The sequence below is a fragment of the Bufo gargarizans genome, chromosome 1 (assembly GCF_014858855.1).
Source record: "Bufo gargarizans isolate SCDJY-AF-19 chromosome 1, ASM1485885v1, whole genome shotgun sequence".
NCBI classification, from domain to species: Eukaryota; Metazoa; Chordata; class Amphibia; order Anura; family Bufonidae; genus Bufo; species Bufo gargarizans.
This window is the reverse complement of record NC_058080.1, coordinates 382,772,681-382,799,608: the sequence shown is the minus strand read 5'-3', so window position 1 is coordinate 382,799,608 and position 26,928 is coordinate 382,772,681. Positions and strand designations below refer to the sequence as shown.

General features: G+C 42.4%; 1 protein-coding gene across 1 annotated transcript in view; it reads left to right on the top strand.

Annotated features, from left to right (window-relative positions):
• Positions 1-25,572, top strand: part of NWD1 (NACHT and WD repeat domain containing 1) — a 46,387-nt gene extending 20,815 nt beyond the window's left edge. The window contains exons 12-21 of the mRNA XM_044285382.1: positions 129-326; positions 2,145-2,267; positions 4,922-5,118; positions 7,916-8,194; positions 12,439-12,529; positions 14,249-14,403; positions 14,899-15,175; positions 15,472-16,022; positions 16,994-17,099; positions 24,892-25,572. Of these exons, the coding sequence (XP_044141317.1) occupies positions 129-326; positions 2,145-2,267; positions 4,922-5,118; positions 7,916-8,194; positions 12,439-12,529; positions 14,249-14,403; positions 14,899-15,175; positions 15,472-16,022; positions 16,994-17,099; positions 24,892-25,190 (2,276 nt within the window). The 3' untranslated portion in view covers positions 25,191-25,572. The remainder of the gene's footprint in view (positions 1-128; positions 327-2,144; positions 2,268-4,921; positions 5,119-7,915; positions 8,195-12,438; positions 12,530-14,248; positions 14,404-14,898; positions 15,176-15,471; positions 16,023-16,993; positions 17,100-24,891) is intronic.
• The last annotated feature ends 1,356 nt before the right edge of the window (positions 25,573-26,928 follow it).

Sequence of the window (26,928 nt, the reverse complement as noted above, 5' to 3'; positions counted from 1 at the left end):
CAGTAGTCTACAGATCCTTCATGAGAACATTGACTACAGGTATAAGAGCATTGGGTATATTGAGCTGTTGACCAGATACAACACATTGCACGATCTAACAGGAAACCTTTTTTGTCATGTGAAAACAGATCCTTGCATCATTTATGTAGAGATATTGGCAAGATTGCATTTCTTTAAATCATCTTATCCATCCTTGATTGGTGATCTCTGCCAGCAATGCTTTACCTGGTTTGATCAGTATCAAAACCCCACCTTCATTCCTATGAGCGGATTCTTCCAGCCACCTGGTGGTCCTCTGCAAACCACCCTTACAGGATTCAAACAAGGTACGTGAACTGTGTCAATAAACCTTCTTACAAATCTCTAAAATATCTCTAAAGACTAAATGGGTTATCTTGAGATTTAATGTAAAAAATGAAAATTCCACATCACAAAGTTTATGACAATCTCTTTCTAACAAAGCTAGAACCTGCCCAGTACCTCACATGGGTCCAGAGATCTCCCCATGAATTGCTCCAATGCTGCCCCCACGCTGGCAGCTTAGACGGTGTGTCCTTTCTCAGGAGGTGTGTTCCTTTTGCTGCAGCTCGCTCACTATAACAGTCACATCTTCTAACAGTAGATCTGGCTCGTGCCAGTTGAAGGATGGAACTGAAGATGTACGTCCACCTCAGTGAGTTGGACAGAGAAATAAGGAAAGAATAAACAGCAGGTGGCGCTATACAGATACATTTTATTGAATGACTCAGTAGCTATACAAAATTTTTAATTACATGCAGTTACAAAAGTATTCAGATCCAGGTGCTGCTTTCAAAAAGTTAGAATATTTGTCATGTGACAACCCCTTTAATTTTTGCTCTGTTAAAACAGCTGTACTAAATGGGTTGCCTCATAACAGCAACCGCTGCCCATATTCCCAATTAAGGCATGTGGACTTCATAGAGGAAGGTTTCTGGCCTAGGATACCCCTCGATCCAGAGCAATAGAGGAAGTTTCCTGGCCTAGGATGCCCCTTGATCCAGAGCAATAGAGGAAGTTTCCTGGCCTAGGATGCCCCTCGATCCAGAGCAATAGAGGAAGTTTCCTGGCCTAGGATGCCCCTCGATCCAGAGCAATAGAGGAAGTTTCCTGGCCTAGGATGCCCCTCGATCCAGAGCAATAGAGGAAGTTTCCTGGCCTAGGATGCCCCTTGATCCAAAGCAAAGAGCTCTTTTATAGGTGAATGAACTGACAATTTGTGGGATAATAAAAATCACACAATAAGGATTTCATTTAAGGTATCATTCTGCTCATTAATGGTCAGAATAAAAAGGCCTCTTACTTTGGTATTTCTATACTGTCTGTTGTTCAAAATGGCTGAAAAATTAAAACCATTCACTTCAAAGGTGCCATGGACTTGGCCTTATCTCCTTGATATATTCTTTTCAGTCCTCTGCTCATCAAGGCTATGGATATATGGTATATATTTGGCCAACTCATGCAGCTAGGGCTCATATGCTGGGCTATGTGGGCTCAGACACACTCAATTATGTACACTTGTGGTGTGGTATTGGTCTATCTCCTAGCTTCTTTTTATTAGGAAACTTTGCAAATGCCCAAAAATGAAATATGACTGATAACCTTATATCACATTAGCGGATATGTGTGCACTGTTGTATAACAGAACGTTACATATATCAGTGTTTCCCAACCAGCTTGCCTCCAGCTGTTGCAAAACTACACCTCCCAGCATGCCTGGATAGCTTACAGCTATTAGGGCATGCTGGGAGTTGTAGTTTTGCAACAGCTGGAGGCGCGCTGGTTGGGAAACACTGACATATATTATATTGTATTAATAGGTTATTAGCAGAAAACACAATCAAACCCATGTACTCACGTGTTGTGTTGGAATCACAGTTTTTGCAGTGATTTTGTGCAAAATCATGGCAAAAATGCAGCTTCCTACCCAACAAGTGAAACATCTTAAAGTTTTTTTCCCATTATAAACAAGTGTTCATGAATGTTTTCGCTACACATGCCTGTAAGATATTAATTATAGTTATAGAATAGCCATAATTTTATATTTTTGAAAGTTCCATTACGTTAGACAACTATTTCTTTTTGTAACTATGCTCAGGAGTGTGACATATATTTAACTTTTTTAGGTATCACCGTGATGGAGGTATATCCTGACAAGGATCTTCTTCTAGTTGGATCTGATGATGGAACCATGATAGTTTGGAATATCAAGGACATTGAGGTCATCCATACACTGACTGGTCATTCAGGTAGCTGAAGGAACACATTTAAAGAGGACCTGTATCCTCTCCTGACACGTCTGTTTTAGTAACTGCTTGCAGTTGATACCCAACTTCATAGCCAAAGTCCTTTATATGTTGGGTAGACTTTAATATAAAATATAAGTTTGAATACTTTCACAGTAAACTGCACCTTTAGGTTGGTCTTTTTGAGGGGTTTGTGTCTTTTTTTGGGCTGGTGTTTTTGTAGTGTTGTTCCAGCTAAAGATGTTGCATGACATTCTTTGGGAAATACTAAGATCAAATATTGTAGTATTTGTGTGACATCTGTAGTAGCATTCTTTCCCTTTTAGAGTGTTTTTTTTTTCCCTTATTCCTGGCATTTTTCTCCCATACGGCTACATGCACATGACCGTATGTGTTTTGCGGTCCTCAAATTGAGGATCCGCAAAAAAAACGGATGACATCTATATGCCATTAGTTTTTTTTTTTGGCGGATCCATTGTAACAATGCCTAAAACTGACAAGAATAGGAGAAGTTCTATTTTTTTTGCGGGGGTATGGAACGGACATACTGATGCGGACAGCACACTGTTTGCTGTCCGCATTTTTTGCGGACCCATTGAAATTAATGGGTCCGCATCCTATCTGCAAAAAAAACGGAACGGACACGGAAACAAACAGCGTTCGTGTGCATGTAGCCTAAACCTCTTTCTTTTTAGCCTCAAAAACACATGTGGGCCTATACAGAAATAAGGTATAAGGGAAAGATCTGCACCTGTTCTGTGTTTAGAGCTGCATATGCTTTTGGCTCACAGTCACTGGTGGAAATCACTGACCAAAACAGACGCGTGAAAGCGGCTTTAGTGCATCATTATATGTTTTTTCCCATTAGTGCGTTTTCTTTTATAAAGGCTCTTCTGGAGGCTTGAAACACGTGATGTAATACCAGCATAATAGCTTTTATTAAGTTAGTCGAGACAAAAATCCCCATCCTGAAAACAATTAAGCACAGGAAGGATAGATGCTGGCATCATTATATGTCAGAAATATAAGTTTTAAACCAGGCATGTCCAAACTGCGGCCCTCTAGCTGTTGCAAAACTACAACTCCCAGCATGCCCTAATAGCTGTAAGCTATCCAGGCATGCTGGGAGTTGTAGTTTTGCAACAGCTGGAGGGCCGCTGTTTGGACATGCCTGTTTAAACAATTCTGTAAGTACAAATCAATCCTTAATAAATATATGATATTATGTACAAAGTAAGAGTGATTAGTACTATTAATTACACAGTTAGATAATAAACCATTATACTGTTTATGCCCAAGTAGTGGCCACAAAGTTCCAACAATATACATGCATTGCAAACCAGACTGATGTCGAGATGTAATAATGTGAACATCTCTTCTTCATATATCTTAATTGTTTTAAGGAATAGGGATTTTTGTATTTAAAAACTGCTATAATAGGTATTGCATCATGTGTTTTAATAATTTACTGTATTTGTCCAGTGAGATATATAGTTGCTATATTAGTAGGATTTAATCTTTTTAGGTATGATAAAATTTGGACTACAATTTCTAGGTTTTTATTAGTCTTCTGGAGGCTACACCAGATATATACTATACTAGTGTACTATGTTAACCTCACCCCTGACCTAACTGTACATCAGTGGTATGGTACATGAGGTGTATATGGGGCAGGCTCATGAGCTAATCCCACTCCATACACTGTGGGTGCTGGCTGTGTAGTACAGCTGACATCTGGCCAGAATTCTGGGATCAGAGATAACTCTGATCCTGGTCATTGACCATAAGGACTCCCTCTAATTCTGATGGATTCTGAAACCACTTAAGTTGCAGGGGGGTAGCTATAGGGGGTGCAGAGGTAGCGGTCGCTACCGGGCCCAGGAGCCTGAGGGGGTCCAAAGACCCTTGTGCTTTATAAGAAAACACCGGTATTATAGAAAGTGCATGCTGGTCAAGTTACACCTCCGGCTTGAGAGAAGGGGTTAGGTCAAGAATTTGGCATGGGAAGGGGGGGGGGGGGGGTTGCCATTTCAATTTTTGTCTCAGGCATTATGATGCCTATGTGCTTCCCTGCCCCTGGCCACAAAGCACTAAGGGAAGGGGGGTCAAAGCTGAACTCTTGCACCAGGGCCCATGAGCCTTTAGTTACGCCCCTGCTTAGATGACATGGTCGCTACTGACTGTGGCATCTAAAAGATTAAATGGCTGTGATCCTTGATTATGTTGATTCAGGTGATTAGAGCAGAAGTACAGCTATCATGAGACAGCTGGACCCTGCTTTTCCCCCATGCAGCGCTTAGACTAAGTTGCATTAAAAGACAGCAGCCTAGCTTCAGGCATATTGGTGTTCACCAAGTAGTTAATGGTCAGAAAACCAATAATCCAGGAAATTATGAGAACAGCGTCCTCCCAGAGACCAATGAGTGACAGGGGAACTGCTTGCAGAATCATATCTGTGTGTATAAGGCCTTTCGCAATACAATCCTAAAGGATAGGTTATCAATATTTTACTCCTGGAAAACCTCTTTAAATCTGCTGATCCTGTCCCCATCATAAAGCTGATCTGTGAGCTGCCGTATACAGGGAATGATAGTTGATTGTGTCTGCTATAATGGATAATATAGATCATGACTGTCCATATCCGTTTTTTCTTGCAGCTGGAATACGTTGTGTAAAGTTTTTTGGATTGGGGACTAGAGCTGTTTCCGGTTCTCTAGACCATACATTGCTTCTATGGAATCTAATAACTGGTAAAAAGTATTTGTGTATTCAAGAAGATCATACAAACTATGAAAATGCTTATCTGCATGTGGATGAGAAGATTGGGATTATTTACTCAGCAACTGGATCCAAGGTCAAGTAATATTCTTGTCTCTAAATCAGACAACGTAGATAATACACTGCAAAAAAAAGTATAAAGTGAATTTGTTTTACCTAATCAACACATTTATTTATTAACCTGGTTAAGTTAATAGGATTCTTTTATTGCATATCCACAGCATAGATACAGGATCCAGAGTCTGCTATTTTCTGAAGTGCCATAGAAGTGAATTGAGAGAGCCATGCATGCGCACTACTTCTCCATTTCCTGTGCTTGTGAGCCCCAATCTCCACTTAGATGCAGATGCCAGAGAAGGGACCCACACCTATCGGGCATTTATGGCATATGCTGTGAATGTGCCATAAATGTCCATTTGATAATACCCCTTTGATTAGAATTTCAGTCAACAAAATGTTACTTCTCCTGTCTTATCTATGGTAGCATATCATAGCATACTTTAAGCAGATTTAGTACTGAAGGCTAACATACAGGTATATCTAGCCTTACCTTTTATTCCAAGATGGGTGGTACAAGATGATCAGCTTTGAGAAAAAATAAATAAAAATTATGTGCCACTCACAATGCCCAACAAAGTTTTTCAAAGCCTTTTTCAAAAAGGTTCAGCTTCAACTTCTCATCTTTGGATATCTTGAAGCCAGGAGGAAAGGTAACAAGACACATCTGCACCTCTGAAAGATTATAAATGTGTGTCTTAAAGGGGTTATTGCATAAATTTAAAGCTGTTTTTAACTCACATTATCTGGAAGACTTAATTCCCTTTCCGTGGGTGGGCAGCAGCTCATCAAATACCTGTATCTCTCAGGATGCATTGCAGTTAGCTCCTGTTAACCCCTTCCCTCTTGCCTGGAAAATGGTCCCTCACATATAGTCCAAGAGATACATATAGTATGTATTGTCCCCACAATTTTCTTTTCTGCAGTCTAAACAGAAAGATATAGCTACAGTCAGGTCCATAAATATTCGGAGATCGACACAATTCTAACATTTTTGGCTCTATACACCACCACAATGGATTTGAAATGAAACGAACAAGATGTTCTTTATCTGCAGACTGTCAGCTTTAATTTGAGGGTATTTACATCCAAAAAGGTAAACGGTGTAGGAATTACAAGCAGTTTGCATATGTGCATTCTGTGTAGTTTCCCCTGAAGACGCCGAATCGCTCGGCAAACATGTAGGGAGGCAGGTTTCAGATTTTAGGCAGGAAGGTTAGCTGGGGATCTTCAATAAATGCAAATAATCATATAGAGTACAGCTCAAACCCTGGGGGATGACATGAATTAACATGTGAATCACACACAGTACCAGAGATCATATCCCGCAAATCACCTATTCCTGAGAGTTTTAACCCTTGGATCCCAAGAGGTTTATATGTCATTTTAGCATTCCTAATAAAGACTCAGCTTTAGATTATTGTCAGTGAGGTTGCAGAAACACGCTTAGGTCCTAGAGACCACCTAATTTTTATTTTCTCTTCAATTAATAGCGTGGCACCCTCCTGTGGGATCCTATTGTTTGTTAATAGTATTACCAAGTGGGAGGCACATATGCAAACTGTTGTAATTCCTACACCGTTCATCTGATTTGGATGTAAATGGCCTCAAATTAAAGCCTACGGTCTGCAGTTAAAGCACATCTTGTGTGTTTCATTTCAAATCCATTGTAGTGGTGTATAGAGCCAAAAATGTTAGGATTGTGTCGATGTCCCAATATTTATGGACCTGACTGTATATACTTCTATAAATATAGAAGTAGGGATGAATAAAAGGTGTCCGGGCCACTCACTATGTGATCATTATGCCAGCACTGAAATAAGGCAGCAGGGACGCTATATTGAGCATATTAGTCCATCATTGAATGCAGTGGGGAGGTGGACCAGAAAAATAAACAACAGGGTTACTCCCAAAGAGGAAAATGTAATGTACATGAAAAAAAAAAAAGTATAATATTTTTAATGCATTTATATTGCAATAATATTTCTTTTGAAATGCCCTATTCATTGCATGGTAACACCTTCCATGGGCTAACCCCTTTAAAAGAATTGTACAAAATTAGAAATAATTTTTTTTTATTATTTATTTTTTATCTTGTCCACATAATGTATAGGAAGAAAGTAATATTGTAATCAGAAAAGTCATTTGCACATATTGTCAAAATTGAGGACTTGTACTCAGGACATGGGCAGGGGTTTCCGACAAAATTACAGCATTCTAGTTTCTCAACATGTGTTTTGTGTACACTAGGGGTACAGTTCCAGAGAATAGGAGTTGAATCTCCTAAATGCTTTTTATTACCAGTGCACTGTTGTAAGTCAATTGCATTAATACCTCAGACATTGCAGTAAACTGCCATCACTGCTGCAGGCTGTTGCTGTCACCACTGCAAAAACAAAGAGGACTTTGTCCCATTATGTCTGTTTCAAACATGTACCCCCCTTTTATGGAACCCATAAATAATGTCAGTACCTTTACAATTCACCACATATTTATGCCCATAGTTTTCATTTCCAAATTGTGAAGAAATGTATTTGCACTACACCTGTCTATACTCCCTATCCTCTTAGGATGTGGCTAAGCCATGTAAACTAAAATGGAACCCAGTCCCCACCTCCCTAGATATCAAACACACTTGGCTAAAATTCCTTTGACTAAGGGTTATGTAGCTTAGAAACATTCAAAAAATCCTCAAGATCAAATCAGTAGGTCTGAGAAAGGTTGAGCTTGATGATAGTTTGCTGTTTTATAGGCCTTCTGTATATACATTTAGCTGGCAGACTAACAGTAGAATGTCTCGGTTCATATTTTTGTAGGTCTTTGGGTGGAATATAGAATCTGGAGCGCTCTTGCTATCTCTCACACCTGGTGTTCCTGGGTTTCCACTGCAAGCTGCTGTATTCACCCCACAAAAAATCCTGATGACAGTAACAGAAGGAGGAACTTTACATTTCTGGGACAGTACAACAGGAGAATTGAGAGGGTCACGACAGCTACCTGGAATAGATGAGGAAACAGCACAGCCAGTTTGTAGCTGCATCATTTCCAAATATGGAAAGATGGTGGTTGGATTCAGAAATGGCTTCTTGGCACTGGTACGAAAGACATACAGTTAACCTTGTAAACACATACTGTATAGTTCCATGCATCTTTCTGGATTCTTGTATTATTTGGCCATCCTCTGACCTATGGGTCAATATTTTATGACCTAGGGTGTAACTCTTTTTGCTCCAAAGGGTAAAACCTATGACATCACTGCTGCATCACTGCAACTATGTATAAGGATAATTTAGGAATATTCGAATGTTTTAAATAGTAATGATTTTCTGTAATTGAACTTTTCATAAGCCAAGGTGAGTACTATTCTCAGTGGTGAGGCTGGGGGGAAGGGGAGTTATACCCAAAAGCCTTGCTCTGTAAAGAGATTACTTGTTCTGTAAAGCAGGCCTTCTCCAATCTCCATCCTTTTTTTTACTGAGGCCTCTACAGAAAAATGTGATGCCTGGGCTTCACCATTGTTTGAATTCTGGACCAAAATGTAAAATTTAGGACAGCATTTCTTTCATTCACCTCTTGAACCAAGTATAACATTAAATAGACCCCAAAATATCAGTTATATTACCAAATCAATGATTGGTAACTTCTGTCAAAACTGCATACCCAGCAGGACCTTACCAATAACTGGGGGATGTCTCAGTGAGGCCTGCCTCACAATTTTGGAAGCCCTTCTGTAGAGAGATCAGTTCTTAGCCTTCAAGAGATCAGACCTTATATTGCAAAAGGAGATCAGCTCCTGTTGCACATACATCCCACCACATATCTAACTCCTCACAACTGTTGTCACAACTACCTGCTTGCACCACATGTACCCATCCCTTCCAGATTAAAGTAATTAGGGATGCCATTTCACTCTCAGCAACTGGAAGCAGAAACAAGGGTCCTTGTACATATCATTTTAAAATACTATTATATTAGTGCAGTGGGAGGCACACCACTAGTCTGCATGGAGGAGGTTGTTGTTATGGCAGTGGGTGTGAAACCATCCTGGCAATCCCCTAGTTTGTACCTTTTAACCCCTGTACAGGGATATGGACTTTGTTGGACAAGATCCATCAGGCAGCTGCAACCTTGAGTAGTCTTTGTATAATTGAAGGAAACCCCACAGAGGTCAGAGACAACAGTGCAAAGCACCTAAAGGGTCAGGGACAGGGCAAGGTCAGGGTAGGCAGAGTACAAGCAGTATGGTAAATGGGCCGAGGTCAGGCCGGGCATTGATGGGTCAATATGGAGGTCAGGCAGTGGAGGGTCACAGTATAGGAAATGGGCTGAAAGTCGGTAAACCCATTGCAACAGAAAAGACACCATAGCATGATACTTGTGCTCCAGGAAACCTATTGCTCAGACACCTTCCTCAGGGAAAGGCCTAGGTTGCCAACCTTTGGCTGGTGAAAATTGGGGTGCACATGTGTTGGTCCCTTAAGAGCCAGAGGGCGTGCATCCGCACTCTACAGGGAGTGCAGAATTATTAGGCAAATGAGTATTTTGACCACATCATCCTCTTTATGCATGTTGTCTTACTCCAAGCTGTATAGGCTCGAAAGCCTACTACCAATTAAGCATATTAGGTGATGTGCATCTCTGTAATGAGAAGGGGTGTGGTCTAATGACATCAACACCCTATATCAGGTGTGCATAATTATTAGGCAACTTTATTTCCTTTGGCAAAATGGGTCAAAAGAAGGACTTGACAGGCTCAGAAAAGTCAAAAATAGTGAGATATCTTGCAGAGGGATGCAGCACTCTTAAAATTGCAAAGTTTCTGAAGCGTGATCATCGAACAATCAAGTGTTTCATTCAAAATAGTCAACAGGGTCGCAAGAAGCGTGTGGAAAAACCAAGGTGCAAAATAACTGCCCATGAACTGAGAAAAGTCAAGCGTGCAGCTGCCAAGATGCCACTTGCCACCAGTTTGGCCATATTTCAGAGCTGCAACATCACTGGAGTGCCCAAAAGCACAAGGTGTGCAATACTCAGAGACATGGCCAAGGTAAGAAAGGCTGTAAGACGACCACCACTGAACAAGACACACAAGCTGAAACGTCAAGACTGGGCCAAGAAATATCTCAAGACAGATTTTTCTAAGGTTTTATGGACTGATGAAATGAGAGTGAGTCTTGATGGGCCAGATGGATGGGCCCATGGCTGGATTGGTAAAGGGCAGAGAGCTCCAGTCCGACTCAGACGCCAGCAAGGTGGAGGTGGAGTACTGGTTTGGGCTGGTATTATCAAAGATGAGCTTGTGGGGCCTTTTCGGGTTGAGGATGGAGTCAAGCTCAACTCCCAGTCCTACTGCCAGTTTCTGGAAGACACCTTCTTCAAGCAATGGCACAGGAAGAAGTCTGCATCCTTCAAGAAAAACATGATTTTCATGCAGGACAATGCTCCATCACACGCGTCCAAGTACTCCACAGCGTGGCTGGCAAGAAAGGGTATAAAAGAAGAAAAACTAATGACATGGCCTCCTTGTTCACCTGATCTGAACCCCATTGAGAACCTGTGGTCCATCATCAAATGTGAGATTTACAAGGAGGGAAAACAGTACACCTCTCTGAACAGTGTCTTGGAGGCTGTGGTTGCTGCTGCACGCAATGTTGATGGTGAACAGATCAAAACACTGACAGAATCCATGGATGGCAGGCTTTTGAGTGTCCTTGCAAAGAAAGGTGGCGATATTGGTCACTGATTTGTTTTTGTTTTGTTTTTGAATGTCAGAAATGTATATTTGTGAATGTTGAGATGTTATATTGGTTTCACTGGCAAAAATAAATAATTGAAATGGGTATATATTTGTTTTTTGTTAAAGGGGTTGTCCAGGTTCAGAGCTGAACCCGGACATACCCTTATTTTCACCCCGGCAGCCCCCCTGAGCCTAGCATCGGAGCATCTCATGCTCCGATGCGCTCCAGTGCCCTGCACTAGATCGCGCAGGGCACGGGCTCTTGAGTTTTCAATAACACACTGCCGGGCGGTAACTTCCGCCCAGCAGTGTGTTCGGTGACGTCACCGGCTCTGAGGGGCGGGCTTTAGCTCTGCCCTAGCCGTTTTACTGGCTAGGGCAGAGCCAAATCCCGCCCATCAGTGCCGGTGACGTCACCGGGGTTCCTGTCAGCCCCATAGAGAGCCCGGTACGTCACCGGAACTCAGAAAAATGCCTTTGCCCTGTGCAATTTAGCGCAGGGCAAAGGAGAGCATCGGAGCATGAACTGCTCCGATGCTCATGTGAGGGGGGCTGCCTGGGTGAAAATGGAGGGCTGTCCAGGTTCAGCTCTGAACCTGGACAACCCCTTTAAGTTGCCTAATAATTATGCACAGTAATAGTCACCTGCACACACAGATATCCCCCTAAAAAATATTCAGCTTTGATATTAATGAGTTTTTTGGGTTCATTGAGAACATGGTTGTTGTTCAATAATAAAATTAATCCTCAAAAATACAACTTGCCTAATAATTCTGCACTCCCTGTATACACACAGGGGGATAGACCTTGCTGGCAAGCAGGCCACAACCTGCGTTGGGGGTCAGAGGGAGGTCCAAGCTGCTGAAAGAGGTGTGCAGAGCAGTGGCGGCCTCAGGCTGCCGTGTGACAGTTGTAAAAAGCAATAGCAGAAAATATGAAAGTATTTAAATGGAACCCGATTGATATATAGTTTTCTGCAAAATAATTTAGTGTACGTTGTAATTTATTCAATTAAATTCCAGCTCCCTTTATACTTAGCAGTTCAGTGGGTAGTCCTACTAAGAGATAGGCAGTCTTCCCCGTTTAAGGGTACATTCACAGAGAAAACGTGTGACAGACATTTTTTTTAACAGCCATCACATGACCATTTAAGAACAATGGTAGTCTATACTGTAGGGTTATTCACATGTCCATTTTTTGGATGGCCCTTGAATAACAGCTATCAAAAAATAGCGTGATATTTGTTCCTTTCACGGACATACAGCCCCCATGCAATTGAAGGGGGCTGTTTTTAACGGCCATCAGTGTAAAAACTGTTGTGTGAATGTAATCTAACTGTGCATATAAAGAAAGCTGTCAACCATTGACCTCCTAAGCATAGAGATTAAAATAAATAAGTTACAAGTTGTACAGATTTTTTCCCCATAAAACTAGATATCAATCAGTCCAGTATCTTCTGTTCTTTAAAATGCTGCCTACATTTCAGACACCATGGTGAATGTGATAAGTTCTCTTTAAAGCAAACATTGATGTAAATAAAGAAATATTAATCTTTGAGAAAACAAGTGTCAAGATGGTAATCACACATGTTCTATTCCCTAGATTTCGTCAGGAGGAGGTGTTTCAACTGAAAAGATGCCCAGTGGTCTGATCTTTGCGGTGGTGTCTGATGAAGAGTCACTGTTTGCTGTTGGTAAGTTGGGGTAAAATTGTATTTTCAGACTGAAATTGCACAAACCTGGAGTGGTAGAGAGTGTTCTGTAGTGGTTCAGGATGGGAGTAGCAGTAGTTGCGGATAATGGGGCTACTCATGGGGGCGGCGGTCCTGCTTCATCGCTACCCTGGGGGCCATGCACAGGAAAGGGGACACACCTCTATCCCCCAGGCACACCCTGGTGAAGTTTTCCTGCCCAATGGAAGGTAGGGTTCCCTTGATGTTGATGTTATGAGGTGCAGGGCAGGGAACCATTGTATACGGAGAAAGACAAATTACCAGTTCTTTACTAAGAGCTCAGCAGTCTCTGCATACATTTACTAATAAATGTAGACACAGTTCTTTACCAGTCTCATTGAATTCCTGGCTGAGTAGAGAGTATTAACTCAATGTACCACATCCAGATGCCCTTTTCTATATATGGCTATGCTTCACTACAGTCTAGCTTAGTGGTGCAATATTCTACCAAAATATGTTTCTACCATGCCCACTATGGGGTGTAGACTTTAAACAGACTTGTTATCTATCTCTCTCTCGTATGACTACAGACCTGGGGCCTTTAAACCTAGCCAAGTAACTAAAGAGTATATTATCCAAAATATGTGCGCTACCTCCACAGCCTTTCTTCCTTGCACGCTCTTTTCTGCTTAACCTTCTGTATATTTGTTCTCTGCTGCACCCTTTCCCAAACCTTTCTGGAGGTATCTCTCTTGGGTCCCAATTCTTGTTTGTAGGTGTTCACAGGAGCAGCTCACAACCTTCTACTTCTCTCACATGTTAACCAACTCTCACTGGCCCACCGCTGCCTAGTGATGGTAACTGGAGCCTAGAAATGAACTCTCTCCTTTCAGCCAGGTGTTACATAAAAGTAAAACAACGTACTGTTACACGCAACCATACATTAGAATATATGACAAGTGCAAAACTATTATTAGCAGTGGCATTTGCAAAAATCCTATCTTTAGCAGTGTCCTCAGAGTTACTGCAACATTATAGGCCTTATTTATTACATTTAGCATAGACTAAAACATGGAGAAGTTGCCTTAGGAAACCTCTAATTTTGTATAAGTGTGTTACTTTCACACTTGCGTTTTTACTGGATCCGGCAGGGTTAATCAAAAACGCTTTCGTTACTGATAATACAACCATCTGCATCCATTATGAATGGATCCAGTTGTATTATCTTTAACATAGATGGATCCATCATGAACTCCATTGAAAGTCAATGGGGGATGGATCAGTTTTCTATTGTGGCAGATTGTAGCAGAGAAAACTGATCTGTCCCCATTGACTTGCATTTGGGGTCATGCCGGATCCGTCTTTCTCCGCATCCCAGGACAGAAAGCAAACTACAACATGTTGCGGTTTGCTCTCCTGTCTGGGAAGGCAACTAAACTACAACATGCATTTTGGAGCATTCCGTTCTGTTCAGTTTAGTTTTATCCCGATTGACAATGAATGGGGACAAAACTGAAATTTTTTTTTCCGGTATTGAGCCCCTATGACTGATCTCAATTCCGGAAAACTAAAACGCTAGTGTGAAAGTAGCCTTACTGTACCAGCAACATCCACATTTTTTGTTTGCACATACATGAAGCCCTAAACATTTTTTGAAGATGTCGGTATCCTTGGAAAATACTTTACTATGGTATTTTACAATGTGACATAACATACTCTTCACATTTTTTCATAACTCAGGATTTGGAAAACAAGTTCAGGTATTCAGAGCTGATTCTAACACTTTAAGGACATCGTTCGATCTATGTCTAGAACATGAAGACCTGGTGAAAACTGCTGTAATTTACAGTGAGAAGAATATTATAATAACTGGATCACAAGATGAAACTATACGGGTTAGTAACATATAGCTTTATGTAAAGGGACATTCCAGCTCTGATGCCCATCATCCCCACCGATGCTTGATAGGACCGCCCACATGAGCAGAAGGTCCATCCACTGTGTAGTAGGCTTGCTGGTGAATGGCAGCTCGGTTCCTATTCAAGTCAATTGGAGTTTAATGGCAATATTCTGGCATGACCTCTAAAGATGGACCCCTAGATGCCTCTAAAGATGGAGCCGTCTGCAACCTGCTCCACTGTTATGTTTCCTGCAGCGGTGGCTGCCAGAAACAGTTGATTGATATGGGTGTTGGACCCCCATAAATCTAATACTGATGACCTATCCTGAAGATATGTCATTGATATTGATCAAGGAGCTGGACTACCCCTTTAACATACTTTACTATCATAATAAACACCTACACACTATAATATACATCAAACACTGTAAAGTAGATGGGCTGAAAGGTCACTGTTTGTAGAATAGACTTTTCTGTTCATTACTTTCAGATCTGGAGCCTGTCTAAGAGAGGGATGCTGCTAGACAGCTTTTATGGAATGGGAATACCAGTCACTGGCTTGGCCTTGAAAGGAAGTACATTGGTGTCTTCTTCCAACCGTGCCTACTACCTCAAACTGTGGAATCTGGATTATGATGAAAAGCACAAGACAGTGCCTCCTTTTCAGGACTGTAGCGGTTGTGTTGCTCTGTCAAGTGCAGGGGACAGAGTTTATTTCCCTAAAACTGGGGACAAGCACAAAATTGTTGTCTGGGACACAGTTCAAGGTAAGATATGGCAGAATTTCTAGTGCTAAACACTGACTGTACTGACCACCATTTTTCTACTTTTCATTGAATGACTGATAATCCAGTTCATTTTATAATCTGGTACAGATTAGGACCCCTTAACACTGGATATAAGGATTTTATTGTAATATCCATAGCCGATAGCTATATAAAATTATTGTACCAGCTTGTACATTCGTTGTGATTCTGGTGCAGTGCTAAGTATACAGAGAAAACCTGAGTTCACATAATATCTGAAGGTAAACAGAATTAAGGTAATATTTAATGTCTTGCAGGTCGTATGATGGATATTCTGGAAGCCTCTTCAGGGGTAACCTGTCTAGAGATTGCAAACAGTAAAAGAATTTTGTTCTGCGGCTTGACATCTGGCACTGTACTGGCATTTCCATTAGACCAAAGACAAGATGTTGCTTGTATTCCTCCTCCTGATAATAATTCACCTGTACTTTGTCTATCTCTGAGCAAACAAGAAAACCACATAGCTGTGGCCTACCAAGAAATGATTCTACTATACGAAGTAACAAAAGGAGATCCTCATCCGATGCTTGATGGCCCCATGTATTCAGTACATCCAAATATTCCAGGGTGTGTGAGCAGAGTAGCTATCTTTGAAGACCAAAGGATTATTTATGGAATGGTGGGAGGAGAACTTTGTCTATTCAACCCTGGACAAGATGACCACCACAAACTAGAGTCTCACATAAGCAAAATCACTTGCTTAGAAATCAGTACAAAAGAGACATATGCACTTAGCGGCTGTGAAGACTCCGTTCAGCGTTTGTGGAATATGGAGAAGGGTGACTGGGAACATGAGATGTGTTATAAGGTATTTAAGAACTTTTATAAAGCATATTTAGTGTATAAACTTTATTTTAGGTTAAAAAATATATATAGCTTTTGTCACCCCAGTAGTAAACTGGGTATATCGTTTTTGGTTTGATTGCTGGAGATCTGTCTGATCCTGGCCTGACAATTGCCAAGTGTTTTGCAATGAACTAACCACTGCTCTGTATTACTCCATGACTGCAGACGGATTAGCCATTATGTCAGAGAAGAAACAGATATAGCAGGAAATTGAAGAATTACCACCTGACATGAGGAAACTCAATGACAGCCTATGGATTTACACTGCCCGATAATGGAGAAGATGATTGGAAACGAACGTTCCTGTGAACGCTCGTTCCTGACAATCTGCCTGTCTAAATGGCCCACTGATCACCCAGTGACTGAGCGATCCTGTTGTTTGTGGAGGCACACCAATTATCTTTTTTGGGTAGCAGATTGTGTGGTCTAAACAGCGATCTGATGCCCAGAAACAATGGTTCTGTATAGGGATAAGAGATAGCAATAGCGATCCCTCGTCCTCATACTGTGAAGGAGATCGTTGCAAGTAAATGCAGCAGTCTTCTTTACTGAACGAGCAGCCAACTGTCCGAAAGGAATGCTTCCTTCTTCACAATCGGCTCTACGTCAGAGCGTCTAAACCCGCCTTAATAGAGTCACGATTTCCATTTTCAAATCCTTATGGACTCCAGTGATTTATTATGGGTTCCATCAAGAATAGCACTGCAAACTGTACTCTTCTAGTTGTCTAAAATACCTAAACCATTGCGCAGACAGAGCCTTGTCTTAAATGTGCTGTTTTCATGTGTTTTTTAGAGGTTTATACTGTCGAAAATGGCAAAAAAAATTACATATAGGGTTAGAATTTCTACATACAATGATCACATGTGTCTGTATACGTGTGTATGTTTAGTGCAAGAAAAAAGTTTAATTCTATTATTGCATTTCCCATAGGGCTTCTTCTTCCAAGGTGTTGAATGCGCCTGTTTCTCACCAGATGACTGTTATATTTATACTGGATCTCAGGACAGAGCAGTCAAAGTATGGGATGTAACAAATGGTGAGATGGTGATCTTTGTGGCAATTTTAAACCCTTCTTGAGCTAATACAGTATAATTACAGTTGTTGCCAGCAATAACCTAGAACTCCTGCTAGTCTATCATGTGTCCAAGAACCTCTTTCCTTTCTACTTTACATGGGGCATTATAATGGCAGAAGACACTACCATTGTCAACAATTTCTTTTTTCGTGCAAGATTACTTCTAAATATGTACAGTATATTTACACATCATACATATATATATATATATATATATATATATAGTGGGGATTTGCTCTGGTAGTTGGTATAAGCGGGTGCAGTACAGAGGCAAAGTACAAGTTTGTAATTCAAATGTTCGTGTTTATTTACACATAAGGTCAAACAAAAACACTTTTTGCAAGGTTGGTGTTTGTTCACACTGAGTAGAAAGTTTGTGCATAAAAAATGTCATCTTGTTGGCGGTTCTGCCTCCAGCAGTTCAAATGCAGGCTTTAGGTGGCCTGCTCTTCCAACACACAGGTCTCAGCTTTTCAGCCCAGCACAGGGCTCAGTTCCCACACCAGCGATTCCCAGAGCTCTTCTGTCAGAGAGATGTAATCACTCACAGCTGACACTGCTGGCTGTGTTTTTTATAGGCCAGTCAAGACCCGGCCTGGAACGTGGGGAGTAGTCACCCACCCAGCACTTTGACTACTCCCAGTAAGAGCCGTCCCGGATCAGCTACCAAGGCCAGGAACCTCGGTGAAAATTTTTCACATAATATTCGCAATAAATTAGCAAATTCTAGAATTCGTGATCTCCAGTCGGAACTAATGATGCGCATATTTTTTGTGCAATACATGTAACTTCACATTTGATCAGGTCTGAGTAGATATTACTGATTGTTGTGACATCACAACACTATGTCCGTAGCATGTATGTATGGACAGCAGAGAAACAGTAATTCCTATCACACTACATAACACCCTGCCCTGGAATCAGCTATACTATATCACTAACTATATCACTAACTATCATCTAACCTACACTGACTATCTACCACTAACTATCTGTATTATATATATGAGCTAACTATCTAATGTAATTGGATAAGGAATAGGATCCAGATGAAAGCACAGAGCACAGCAATGTCACTGCTCTCACTCTCAGAACTGCAAAAAAACTACAGAAAATGGCTGCTGGGGAGGTTCTTATATAGTAAGGGGTAGGCAACTTTCCTATTGGTTTCTAAGGATGTTGCCAAGCTCTGACAAAGATATCACAGCCTTCTCATTGGCCCACAAGCAAGAAGGAAGGTTACTAATGAAAAAAAAAATCTAGAATATTCGTGATTACGAATATATAGCACTATATTTTACAACTTTGCGAATTCTCGATGAGCCGATATTCGCAATAAAAATTTGTGATTAGAATATTCGCGATCAACACTAGTAATTATATAAAGACCACCATGAAAACTTGCAATTGAGTTAAGATTGACAATGATCACACAACCAAAGTGATGCACCCTTTATTTTCGGTTCTACAGAATGGTATGTAATAGGGCAGGATCATATTCATACTTTGTGGGATCTCCCCTTGCTGTGATGCAGGCTGACCACTCCAACCACTGGACCCGCTGTCAGCTGTTGTACATGGGAGATCCGTTGCCATATGCAGTCCCAGAAATTCTTGATGGGGTAGAGATCTGGCTGCTGAGCTGACCAGGGATGTTGCTGGATACCCTGAAGAGCATGTTGTGAAGTGCAAGCAGTTTGTGGTTAGACATTATCTTGTTAGAAGACCACTTCTCTTGAGTCAAACAGGCAGTAGGACTGGTTCCACAATGTCCTAGACATCCTGAAGGCTGGTCAATGTTCCCTCCACAAGTATCAGATGAAAATGGACATGGTAGCTAATGGTGTCCCACACCATGACACCTGGTGTTGGTTCTGTGTGTTTCTCTGCTGTTTGCCATGCATGCCTTCAATAGCCTCACTCCCAGGCACCAGTACAGGCTCTCTTGGCGATTATCAAAGGTCAGTGGCAAATGATTTGGTGAAGTGTATGAATGCAGTCCTGCTTCAAGTAAATGGTTTCTTATGGTCCAGGTGGTCACTGCAGGGGTTAAAGCAGAACCAATTTGTGACATCATGGCTGTCATTTCAGAGACAGCAGTTCTTCATATATGGTGATTGTGGCATGCATCTATCTGTCTTGGCTGTCTAGAATCCTTTCTACATACAGTATGTGAGTGTCTTCCTCTGCCAACTGTCAACACCACCGCTGCACTACAAAACCCTCTTGTCCAGTTCTTTCCACGATCTGATGAACAAACCATCTAGCTTCTAAAAGGCCCACTATTCAGCCCTTTTCAACATCTATTATGTTATATACAGTATATTATGTTATGACATCTGCCCATGGCCACCACTGCCCTTCTCTCTCCTGTGGGAATAGACACTGCACTACTCACCATGCTGCTGCCTCTATGCTTCTGCCTCTGTCTCCGGGCACCCACTTCCGGCCTTCTAAAGGGCCAGTGTTCGTGTTTCCAAATCCTTCCCCAGCCAATGGCTAGGGACCCCTGGGTATTTAAAGCAACTCTGTCACCAGGATCAACCCTATTAAACCAGAAATACTGTCTGGTAGGGCTCATCATACTGATTAAAACATTACCTTTCTTTTGTCTGTATGCTAAACAGCTGCAGCGAAATCAGTGTTTTTATTCAAATTCAAACGAGAAGTTCGAGCACCAGGAGGAGGGGTTGGATCCCTTGAGCACTGCTTTGTAACACCCCCTGTGCTCTGCACACGCCTCCCTTCCCCTTGATTGACGGGGCTAGACATGCTGAGGGCAGAGCTGTGTACTAGCATCTATATATCATATACTCTATGTCAGGGGTGGCCAACCTTACAGACACAAAGAGACAGAATATTTTTTTCGTATGACTGCCAGGAGCCACAAGCTATCTGTTTACACAAATATGCGTGTACACAACAGTATCACTGTAATTGCGTTATCAAACATTCAAAAGTGCATTTAAACCACCTTTCCTACCTGTAGTGTAGACAGCTTTAGTGAGACTTCTGGCAATGTTTGTTTTTCACAATGTGTTTCAGGATTTCTCAGATGACACCCCATGCTCAGATGACTGCCCATTTTCAGATGACCGCACCATGCTCAGATGACTGCCCTATGCTCAGATGACTGCCCCATGCTCAGATGGCTGCCCCATGCTTAGATGACTGCCCCATGCTTAGATGACTGCCCCATGCTCAGATGACTACCCCATGCTCAAATGACTACCCCATGCTCAGATGACTACCCCATGCTCAGATGACTACCCCATGCTCAAATGACTACCCCAGGGATGGCCAACCTGAGGCTCTCCAGCTGTGGCAAAACTACAACTCCCAGCACGCCTGCACTGCCTACAGCTCTCAGCCTACAGCAGGGCATGGTGGGAGTTGTAGTTTCACAACAGCTGGAGAGCCGCAGGTTGGCCATTCCTGGACTACCCCATGCTCAGATGACTGCCCTATACTCAGATGACTGCCCTATACTCAGATGACCGCCCTATACTCAGATGACCGCCCCATGCTCAGATGACCGCCCCATGCTCAGATGACCGCCCCATGCTCAGATGACCGCCCCATGCTCAGATGACCGCCTTATGCTCAGATGACCGCCTTATGCTCAGATGACCGCCTTATGCTCAGATGACAACCCATATGCTCAGATGACAACCCATATGCTCAGATGATAACCCATGCTCAGACGACCGCCCATGCTTAGACCGGCCATATGCTCAAACACACAAACACACTTGGTGTGCTGGGCAGTGGCACCTGTGAAAAAAAGGCAGAGCAGCAGTGGCAGAGAGACTGAGGCCAGCAGCAGCCATTTCAGTCAGATTAGAGCCAAAGCTGCAGAGTGGCTGTAATCGGACTAAAATGGCTGCTGCTGGCCTCAGTGAGTCTCTCTGCCACTGCTGCTCTGATTGAGTGCCCACTGCCCTGCCCTGCTGTCCACCATTAACATTCATTAAAATTGACTATGGAGCTGGAAGCAGGTCCTCCTTGCTTGCTGCGCCACTTCTTGCCGCCCCCATAAACCCAACCTGCGGTCTGATGAATCTGGCTGCTGGGCTGGCACTGAGAAGACTGGGGGTGGGTATTAGGTCACACACACTCACAGATGGGAAGGTGGGGCCCTGGGCGGGCACATCGGCGGCTGGTGGTGGGGATAAGCACTGCAGCTTCGCCTTCTCTGCCGGAGGAGGTGGGGCTTCAGTGAGTGACTGAGTCACGTGCCCACTCTCCACTTTTCCGCCTCGTTCCAGCCTTCCACCTCTTCACTTACGCGCTGCAGAGAGGAGAGTAATCGCTGGCCGCACCGCTCCCCTGCGAGCCACAAATGAAGGCGCAAGGAGCCGCATGCAGCTCGCGAGCCGTGGGTTGGCCACCCCTGCTCTATGTACAGCTATGTATAGCTTCACTACACTGAGATCTGCTCACAAAGCTATTCTACATATTACTGCTTTATTCGCAGGCACAATATATTATTATAAAGACACCAGTAATATTTGTTATAAGCACATAAAAAAACATGCATCTCTATGTGGTAATGCTATAGCTTGGTGATACGTGCTTGTTTTTGCATGTAGAGATCCCAGGTTTGAATCTTGGTAGATACTTGCATAAACTTTTTTTCTGTTATTGTTTCTCTCTCACTTAACCCATAGTAAAAGCCTATACTATAATAAATAATATATAATCATATTATAATAATAATAATAATAATAATAAAAAAAAGTCCTTACTATATTGAGAATAGTGTTGTTGTTTTTTGCTTAGAAACCTGAAAACTATTACTGGTTTATTCACAGGCACAATATATGATTATAAAGAAACCAGCAATATTTATTAGCTTTTTAAGCATAAGGGGCACATTTATTAAGACCAGCGTTTTAGATGCTGGAGGTGAATCACCGAAGTTATGTAAAGGCACCAGCTTCCTTGCTGTCTTTCATTCAGACCATTTTCTATACCTAATCCTGCCGGCCCGAAGAAGGTGCAGACTCTGCTGCAACATGGCATGCGACAGAATCTTTACCAAATAAATGCCACAAAAGTGGCATATATCTGTTCGTAAAAGGCCCCCATTTTTAAATGTGGAAGTAATAAAAAATACCTGAAGAAAAAAACCTGGAAGTCTCTGCCAGGATCTCTCCCAGGCACCGGCCTTGTGCACTCTGTATCACGGATGCGGACCCACTGACTTGAATGGGTCCGCAATCCGCTAGATATGGAGCAGTGCCGAGCAGAGGCACAGATCGGATGCCCACAGAAGCACTATGAGGCACTTCAGTGGGATTTTGGTCCATACCTCCGCAACACAAAAATATAGAACTGTCACGCTCCAGTATGGGAGGGAAACCCCACACTGAACATAGGAGGGAAAGGGGAAAGGAAATAGGGCCAGAAAACTAGGAAAGGAAGATGGACATCTCCTAGTGAAAACCCTAATCAAAGGCCTGACTGACTACCAGTATGCAAAAAAAAGGGGGTCAGTCAGCACCTCCCAGTGCGCAGGTGCACGCTGCCATGGCAAAGACCTAGAGGAAAGAAAGAGACAATGCAGCAGCACTCTGCAAATCAGACAAAGTACAACAATGCTTACAAAAATTATTGTGCTAATACTACGCTTATTTATAAAAGCGAGATGCTTGGACAATGCATTTTGTACAAAACCATCTAAGCCTGTCTGCCGAACGTCAAGGCGATCTCTGTTAGACGGGTCCTAACACTAAATACTACCTGTTATGCGCCATAATGACCGCCATAAAATTCAGGGAGTGTTGGACCCACATGCATGTTGGATCCACTCTGCCTTTTTCCATTTTTTTGTGCCAAAATGGCCTCCATTGCAAGGGATGCAGGTGCCAACATGCATGCTGAGCCCACTCTATACCCTTCCTGGTGCTAGACAGCTTCCAATGAATGTAGTGAGAGCAGGCTACAGCTTTCATACTGAAAGTAATTAAAATCAGCCTATGGGGCAGACAGGCTAATCAGGAGTGCACGACTCGCTGGAGTGCCACATCTCCAGCATTGTAAATCTGCAAATAAAAACTACCAGTATGAGCAGACCCCAGAGGTAGGTGAGTTCATATACAAGAATACCCAAAGTCTTATCTAAACTTAAAGGACCCTGGTACTAATAACAGGGATGAGACATCCTTTTCCTCCAAATGGAAGGATGAACGGAGTCTCCCTAAGGCCTAATTCAAAACAACAAAGAAATGCAACACACAGAAAAGCCACAATACAAAGGGAAAGGTAACACTTAACTGCCAAGAAGCTATGGCAGCACCAGGAACTCAGCCGAGATCCAAGCACCAGCTATCCACAGGTCCAACTAAAGCTATAAACCGCACAGCATTGTGGGAGAGACAACTATAAATAGGGAACGTTAAAATGACCACAATAGCAACACCTGGAGGTACTGTGGCCAGTACCAGAAACAACCCAGACGCCTTTTGATCCACAAGGTAAACATGTCAAATTTAAACGTGTTGCCAGTCTCAAAGATCTCCTGCCTCCACTGTCGCGGGGACGTCCGTTTGTCTCGGTACGTCCATGACAAGAACATGTTCTATTTTTTTGCGGTTCAAGTGAGCGGGTTCGCATCCGCAAACGGTGTGCACAAGGATGGTGCCCATGCATTGTGGACCGCAATTGGCAATCCACAGCTTGGGAATGGGGCGCACGTGTTCGTGTGCATAAGCCCTTAGGGTTAGCCCGGTTAGTTGACACAGTGGATCCACATTTGTTGATTCATATACCATTAATAGCACACATGGTATATGCCTTTATCTAGCAGGCATAGTCAACACTTCAACAACATTCAAGTAATAGTACTGTAACAAACAACACATAAAACAGTGCTGTCAGACAAAAAAAATAACTGTGATGCCAGACCAAAATAAGTCTGTGAAACATCGGTATGTAAAATAAGGATCTTGGAACTTAGATCAATACAGGCTCGCACTGCCCCACAGGGGTACAGGTGAATCTCGTAGTGGGCCCCTGAGCAAGGTGGTCCCCTTGTCTTCCCCCCACTGCACAAGTGGCACATACCACAGTAGATTTACTGCACTACATATAGATAGGCAGTCTACAGCACCTCAACCAGCCTAAGGCTACATGCACACGACATTTTTAATGCACGTTTTTTTTTTTTTTTTGTATGGGGGCAGTCTGTCAGTGAAAAACGGACAAGATAGAAGATGTTCTATTTTTTTATGTCTGTTTTTCACTGAACGTGTAAATAACCCCATAGACTACCATTGGTCTTAAAATGGTGGTCGTGTGCATGTATCCTAAGTTCATATAAAAAACTGGGTAGAATATTTAAGAAACTACTCAGTTTATTATCATGGACACATTAAGGTGGCTGAGATGACTTATAGGTACAGAGACGGGACAGGCAGTTACCTTATTTCCCATGGACCTGCCTTCTCAAAGTTGCTGCTCAGACCCCCATAATCAATCATCTTGCAGGATCTTGCTGTGGACTGCTGCTTTGTGAGCAGGTCATATTTGGATGTATCTGTGTGGTGGGACCCCCAAATAAATTGTACTGGTGAGCCCTAGTCCACACTGGATCAAAACATATCACAACCTCCAGCCTTGCCATATTGTAAAATAGGTTTTTATCTTAACTCCTTCTAGGTGTTATTTTTTTCATTTTTCGGTAGTGTAGAAATATATATTTCTTTGATTTGTGAAGGTATGCCTAACTATGCAATTTGTTGTCAAACAGGTTCTTTGCTTGCAGTGCAATATGTATACGCAACCATCACTCGTCTTGTCTCCACCCCTGATGGATTTTTGGGAACCACAAGACTGGGGTATGTCATTCAGGAGAAGTTTCAGTGCCCACAAACTGTAAGCCAGCAGTACAACCCATTGCAGAACATCAAGGCTACATGCACGGTTAAATCTAAGAAAGTGAAGGACACCAGTAGAAAGACTGTTCATTCAGAGGCAAAACTGGGAAAGAAATGGTGGAAATGCAAAGAGCAAACTGAAAAATCTTCACAAATATGCCATATTGTCTAACCTTCTTAGTTTAGGAGCTGTCGCTACCATTTGGAAGGACGAAACGGAGGATCTAGAATCTAGAGAACATGCACTCTAATGAGAAGAACCTATCATTAGCAATTTACAAATCAGTGAGATATAAGGAAAGACAATACCATGTGCAATACCACTAATAGCCTGGCAGTGTTTTTAGAAGAGAGGAGACATGTTTTTCAAACTTTGTATAACCCCAGCAATACCAATACAACAACGTGTCACATGCCACATGTACTGTACACAGCACCTACCGGTAAATACATTTATCACAAGGTCTGGACTGTTGTAGATGGACTGCTCTTTTTCTGTAATGGGATAATACATATACAGCAATACTGTAACCACTTTGTACAAACAGAAATAAAACAGCTTGCAGTGTTGAGATACGGGGTCTTCTAAGTACATATATTTCTAAAGGTGCTATTGACATAAAAATTCTCACCAGATGTCAGTAACGCCCCCCTTCCCCTTTACTTTTCATTGACAGCCGAGTGTGAGTGCGCGTCAGGCGTTCACGTGGGCGGCTGTCAATCAGAGGTGAAGGGGCAGGGAAAGGGGGCATGGTTATCCTGACTTGAAGCGAGGAGGCCGCTGCCCCCTTGACTTCAAACTCTGCTGTAACATAGCGCGTGCAGGGGATTAAAGAATAACTGTCACATTTAGACCCTAATTTCAATTTTCATATATGTAGTTACTAATAACATGATATTCCAGAATCAGTTACTATTAGACTGACTTACCCCATATTTAATAAGATTCAGCCCTTAGCAACCAATCTGCATAAAACTGCAATTTCACTATTCAGTTAAGATGGCCGCCACTGCCCTCACCCTGAGGCTAATCCCGCCTGCCCTCACTAGCCAGTAACAATAGCCCCCCAAAAGTGTCAGTAACCAGAGCCCTCCCCCTAAAGGGTTAATCTCCTGCAGCACAGAGGGGTCCTCTTACCACATGTTGCTTTCATTTATACACTGAGCAGATGGCAGATCTCCCTTCCCTGGTCTGCGCTGATTCCACTCTGCATTCTCTCAGTCTGCTGAGTGAGGGAGCGTCTGCCAAGCGCAGGGACAGGGAGAAGTGCACACAGCCCAGGCACTGTTATCAGCTGCTGGGGAGGACCTGGCTTTAATCATTTACTTACAGTCCCTGGCTGTCTGTAATCTGACCTTGCAGGCTGCCTGCTTCTGTGTCCTCCGTCCTCCAACACAGAGGACGGACCCTGCCTAGCAACCTTATTTTAAGCACAGGTAAAAGTAGGCAGTACAGGAAACAAAACTGTGGAATTAAGGGGTAATTGAGTACACAGTGAAAAGTTGAAATAGGGCCACCAAGGAGATATTAATCACCACAATCCAATACTCCCCAAAAAATAATACGACAGTTATCCTTTAAAATTTGTTTTTCAAGATTTTGGTGCATCTGGCCGGAGGAAGAAAAGGATCTTTAGGAACATACTGCTGGCTACTTTAAGGTAATGCTGGCGGTTTGGAATATCTTGTCAGGTGGGCGCCGTGTATGGCAGCAGTGGTCTTATGTTTAGTGTATAATGTTGGATAAATGTAAAATTGTCTACATCGATTTCTGCATTGGAGACTAGCAATGGTTTCCCTGCAGAAATATCAGCCTCATACCGTTATGTGGGCCTATGCATTATATATGTCTATTACCGCAAGATTTGTACTCCTCCTCGGCTAAAAATACTCCTCAAAATTGTTGAGAG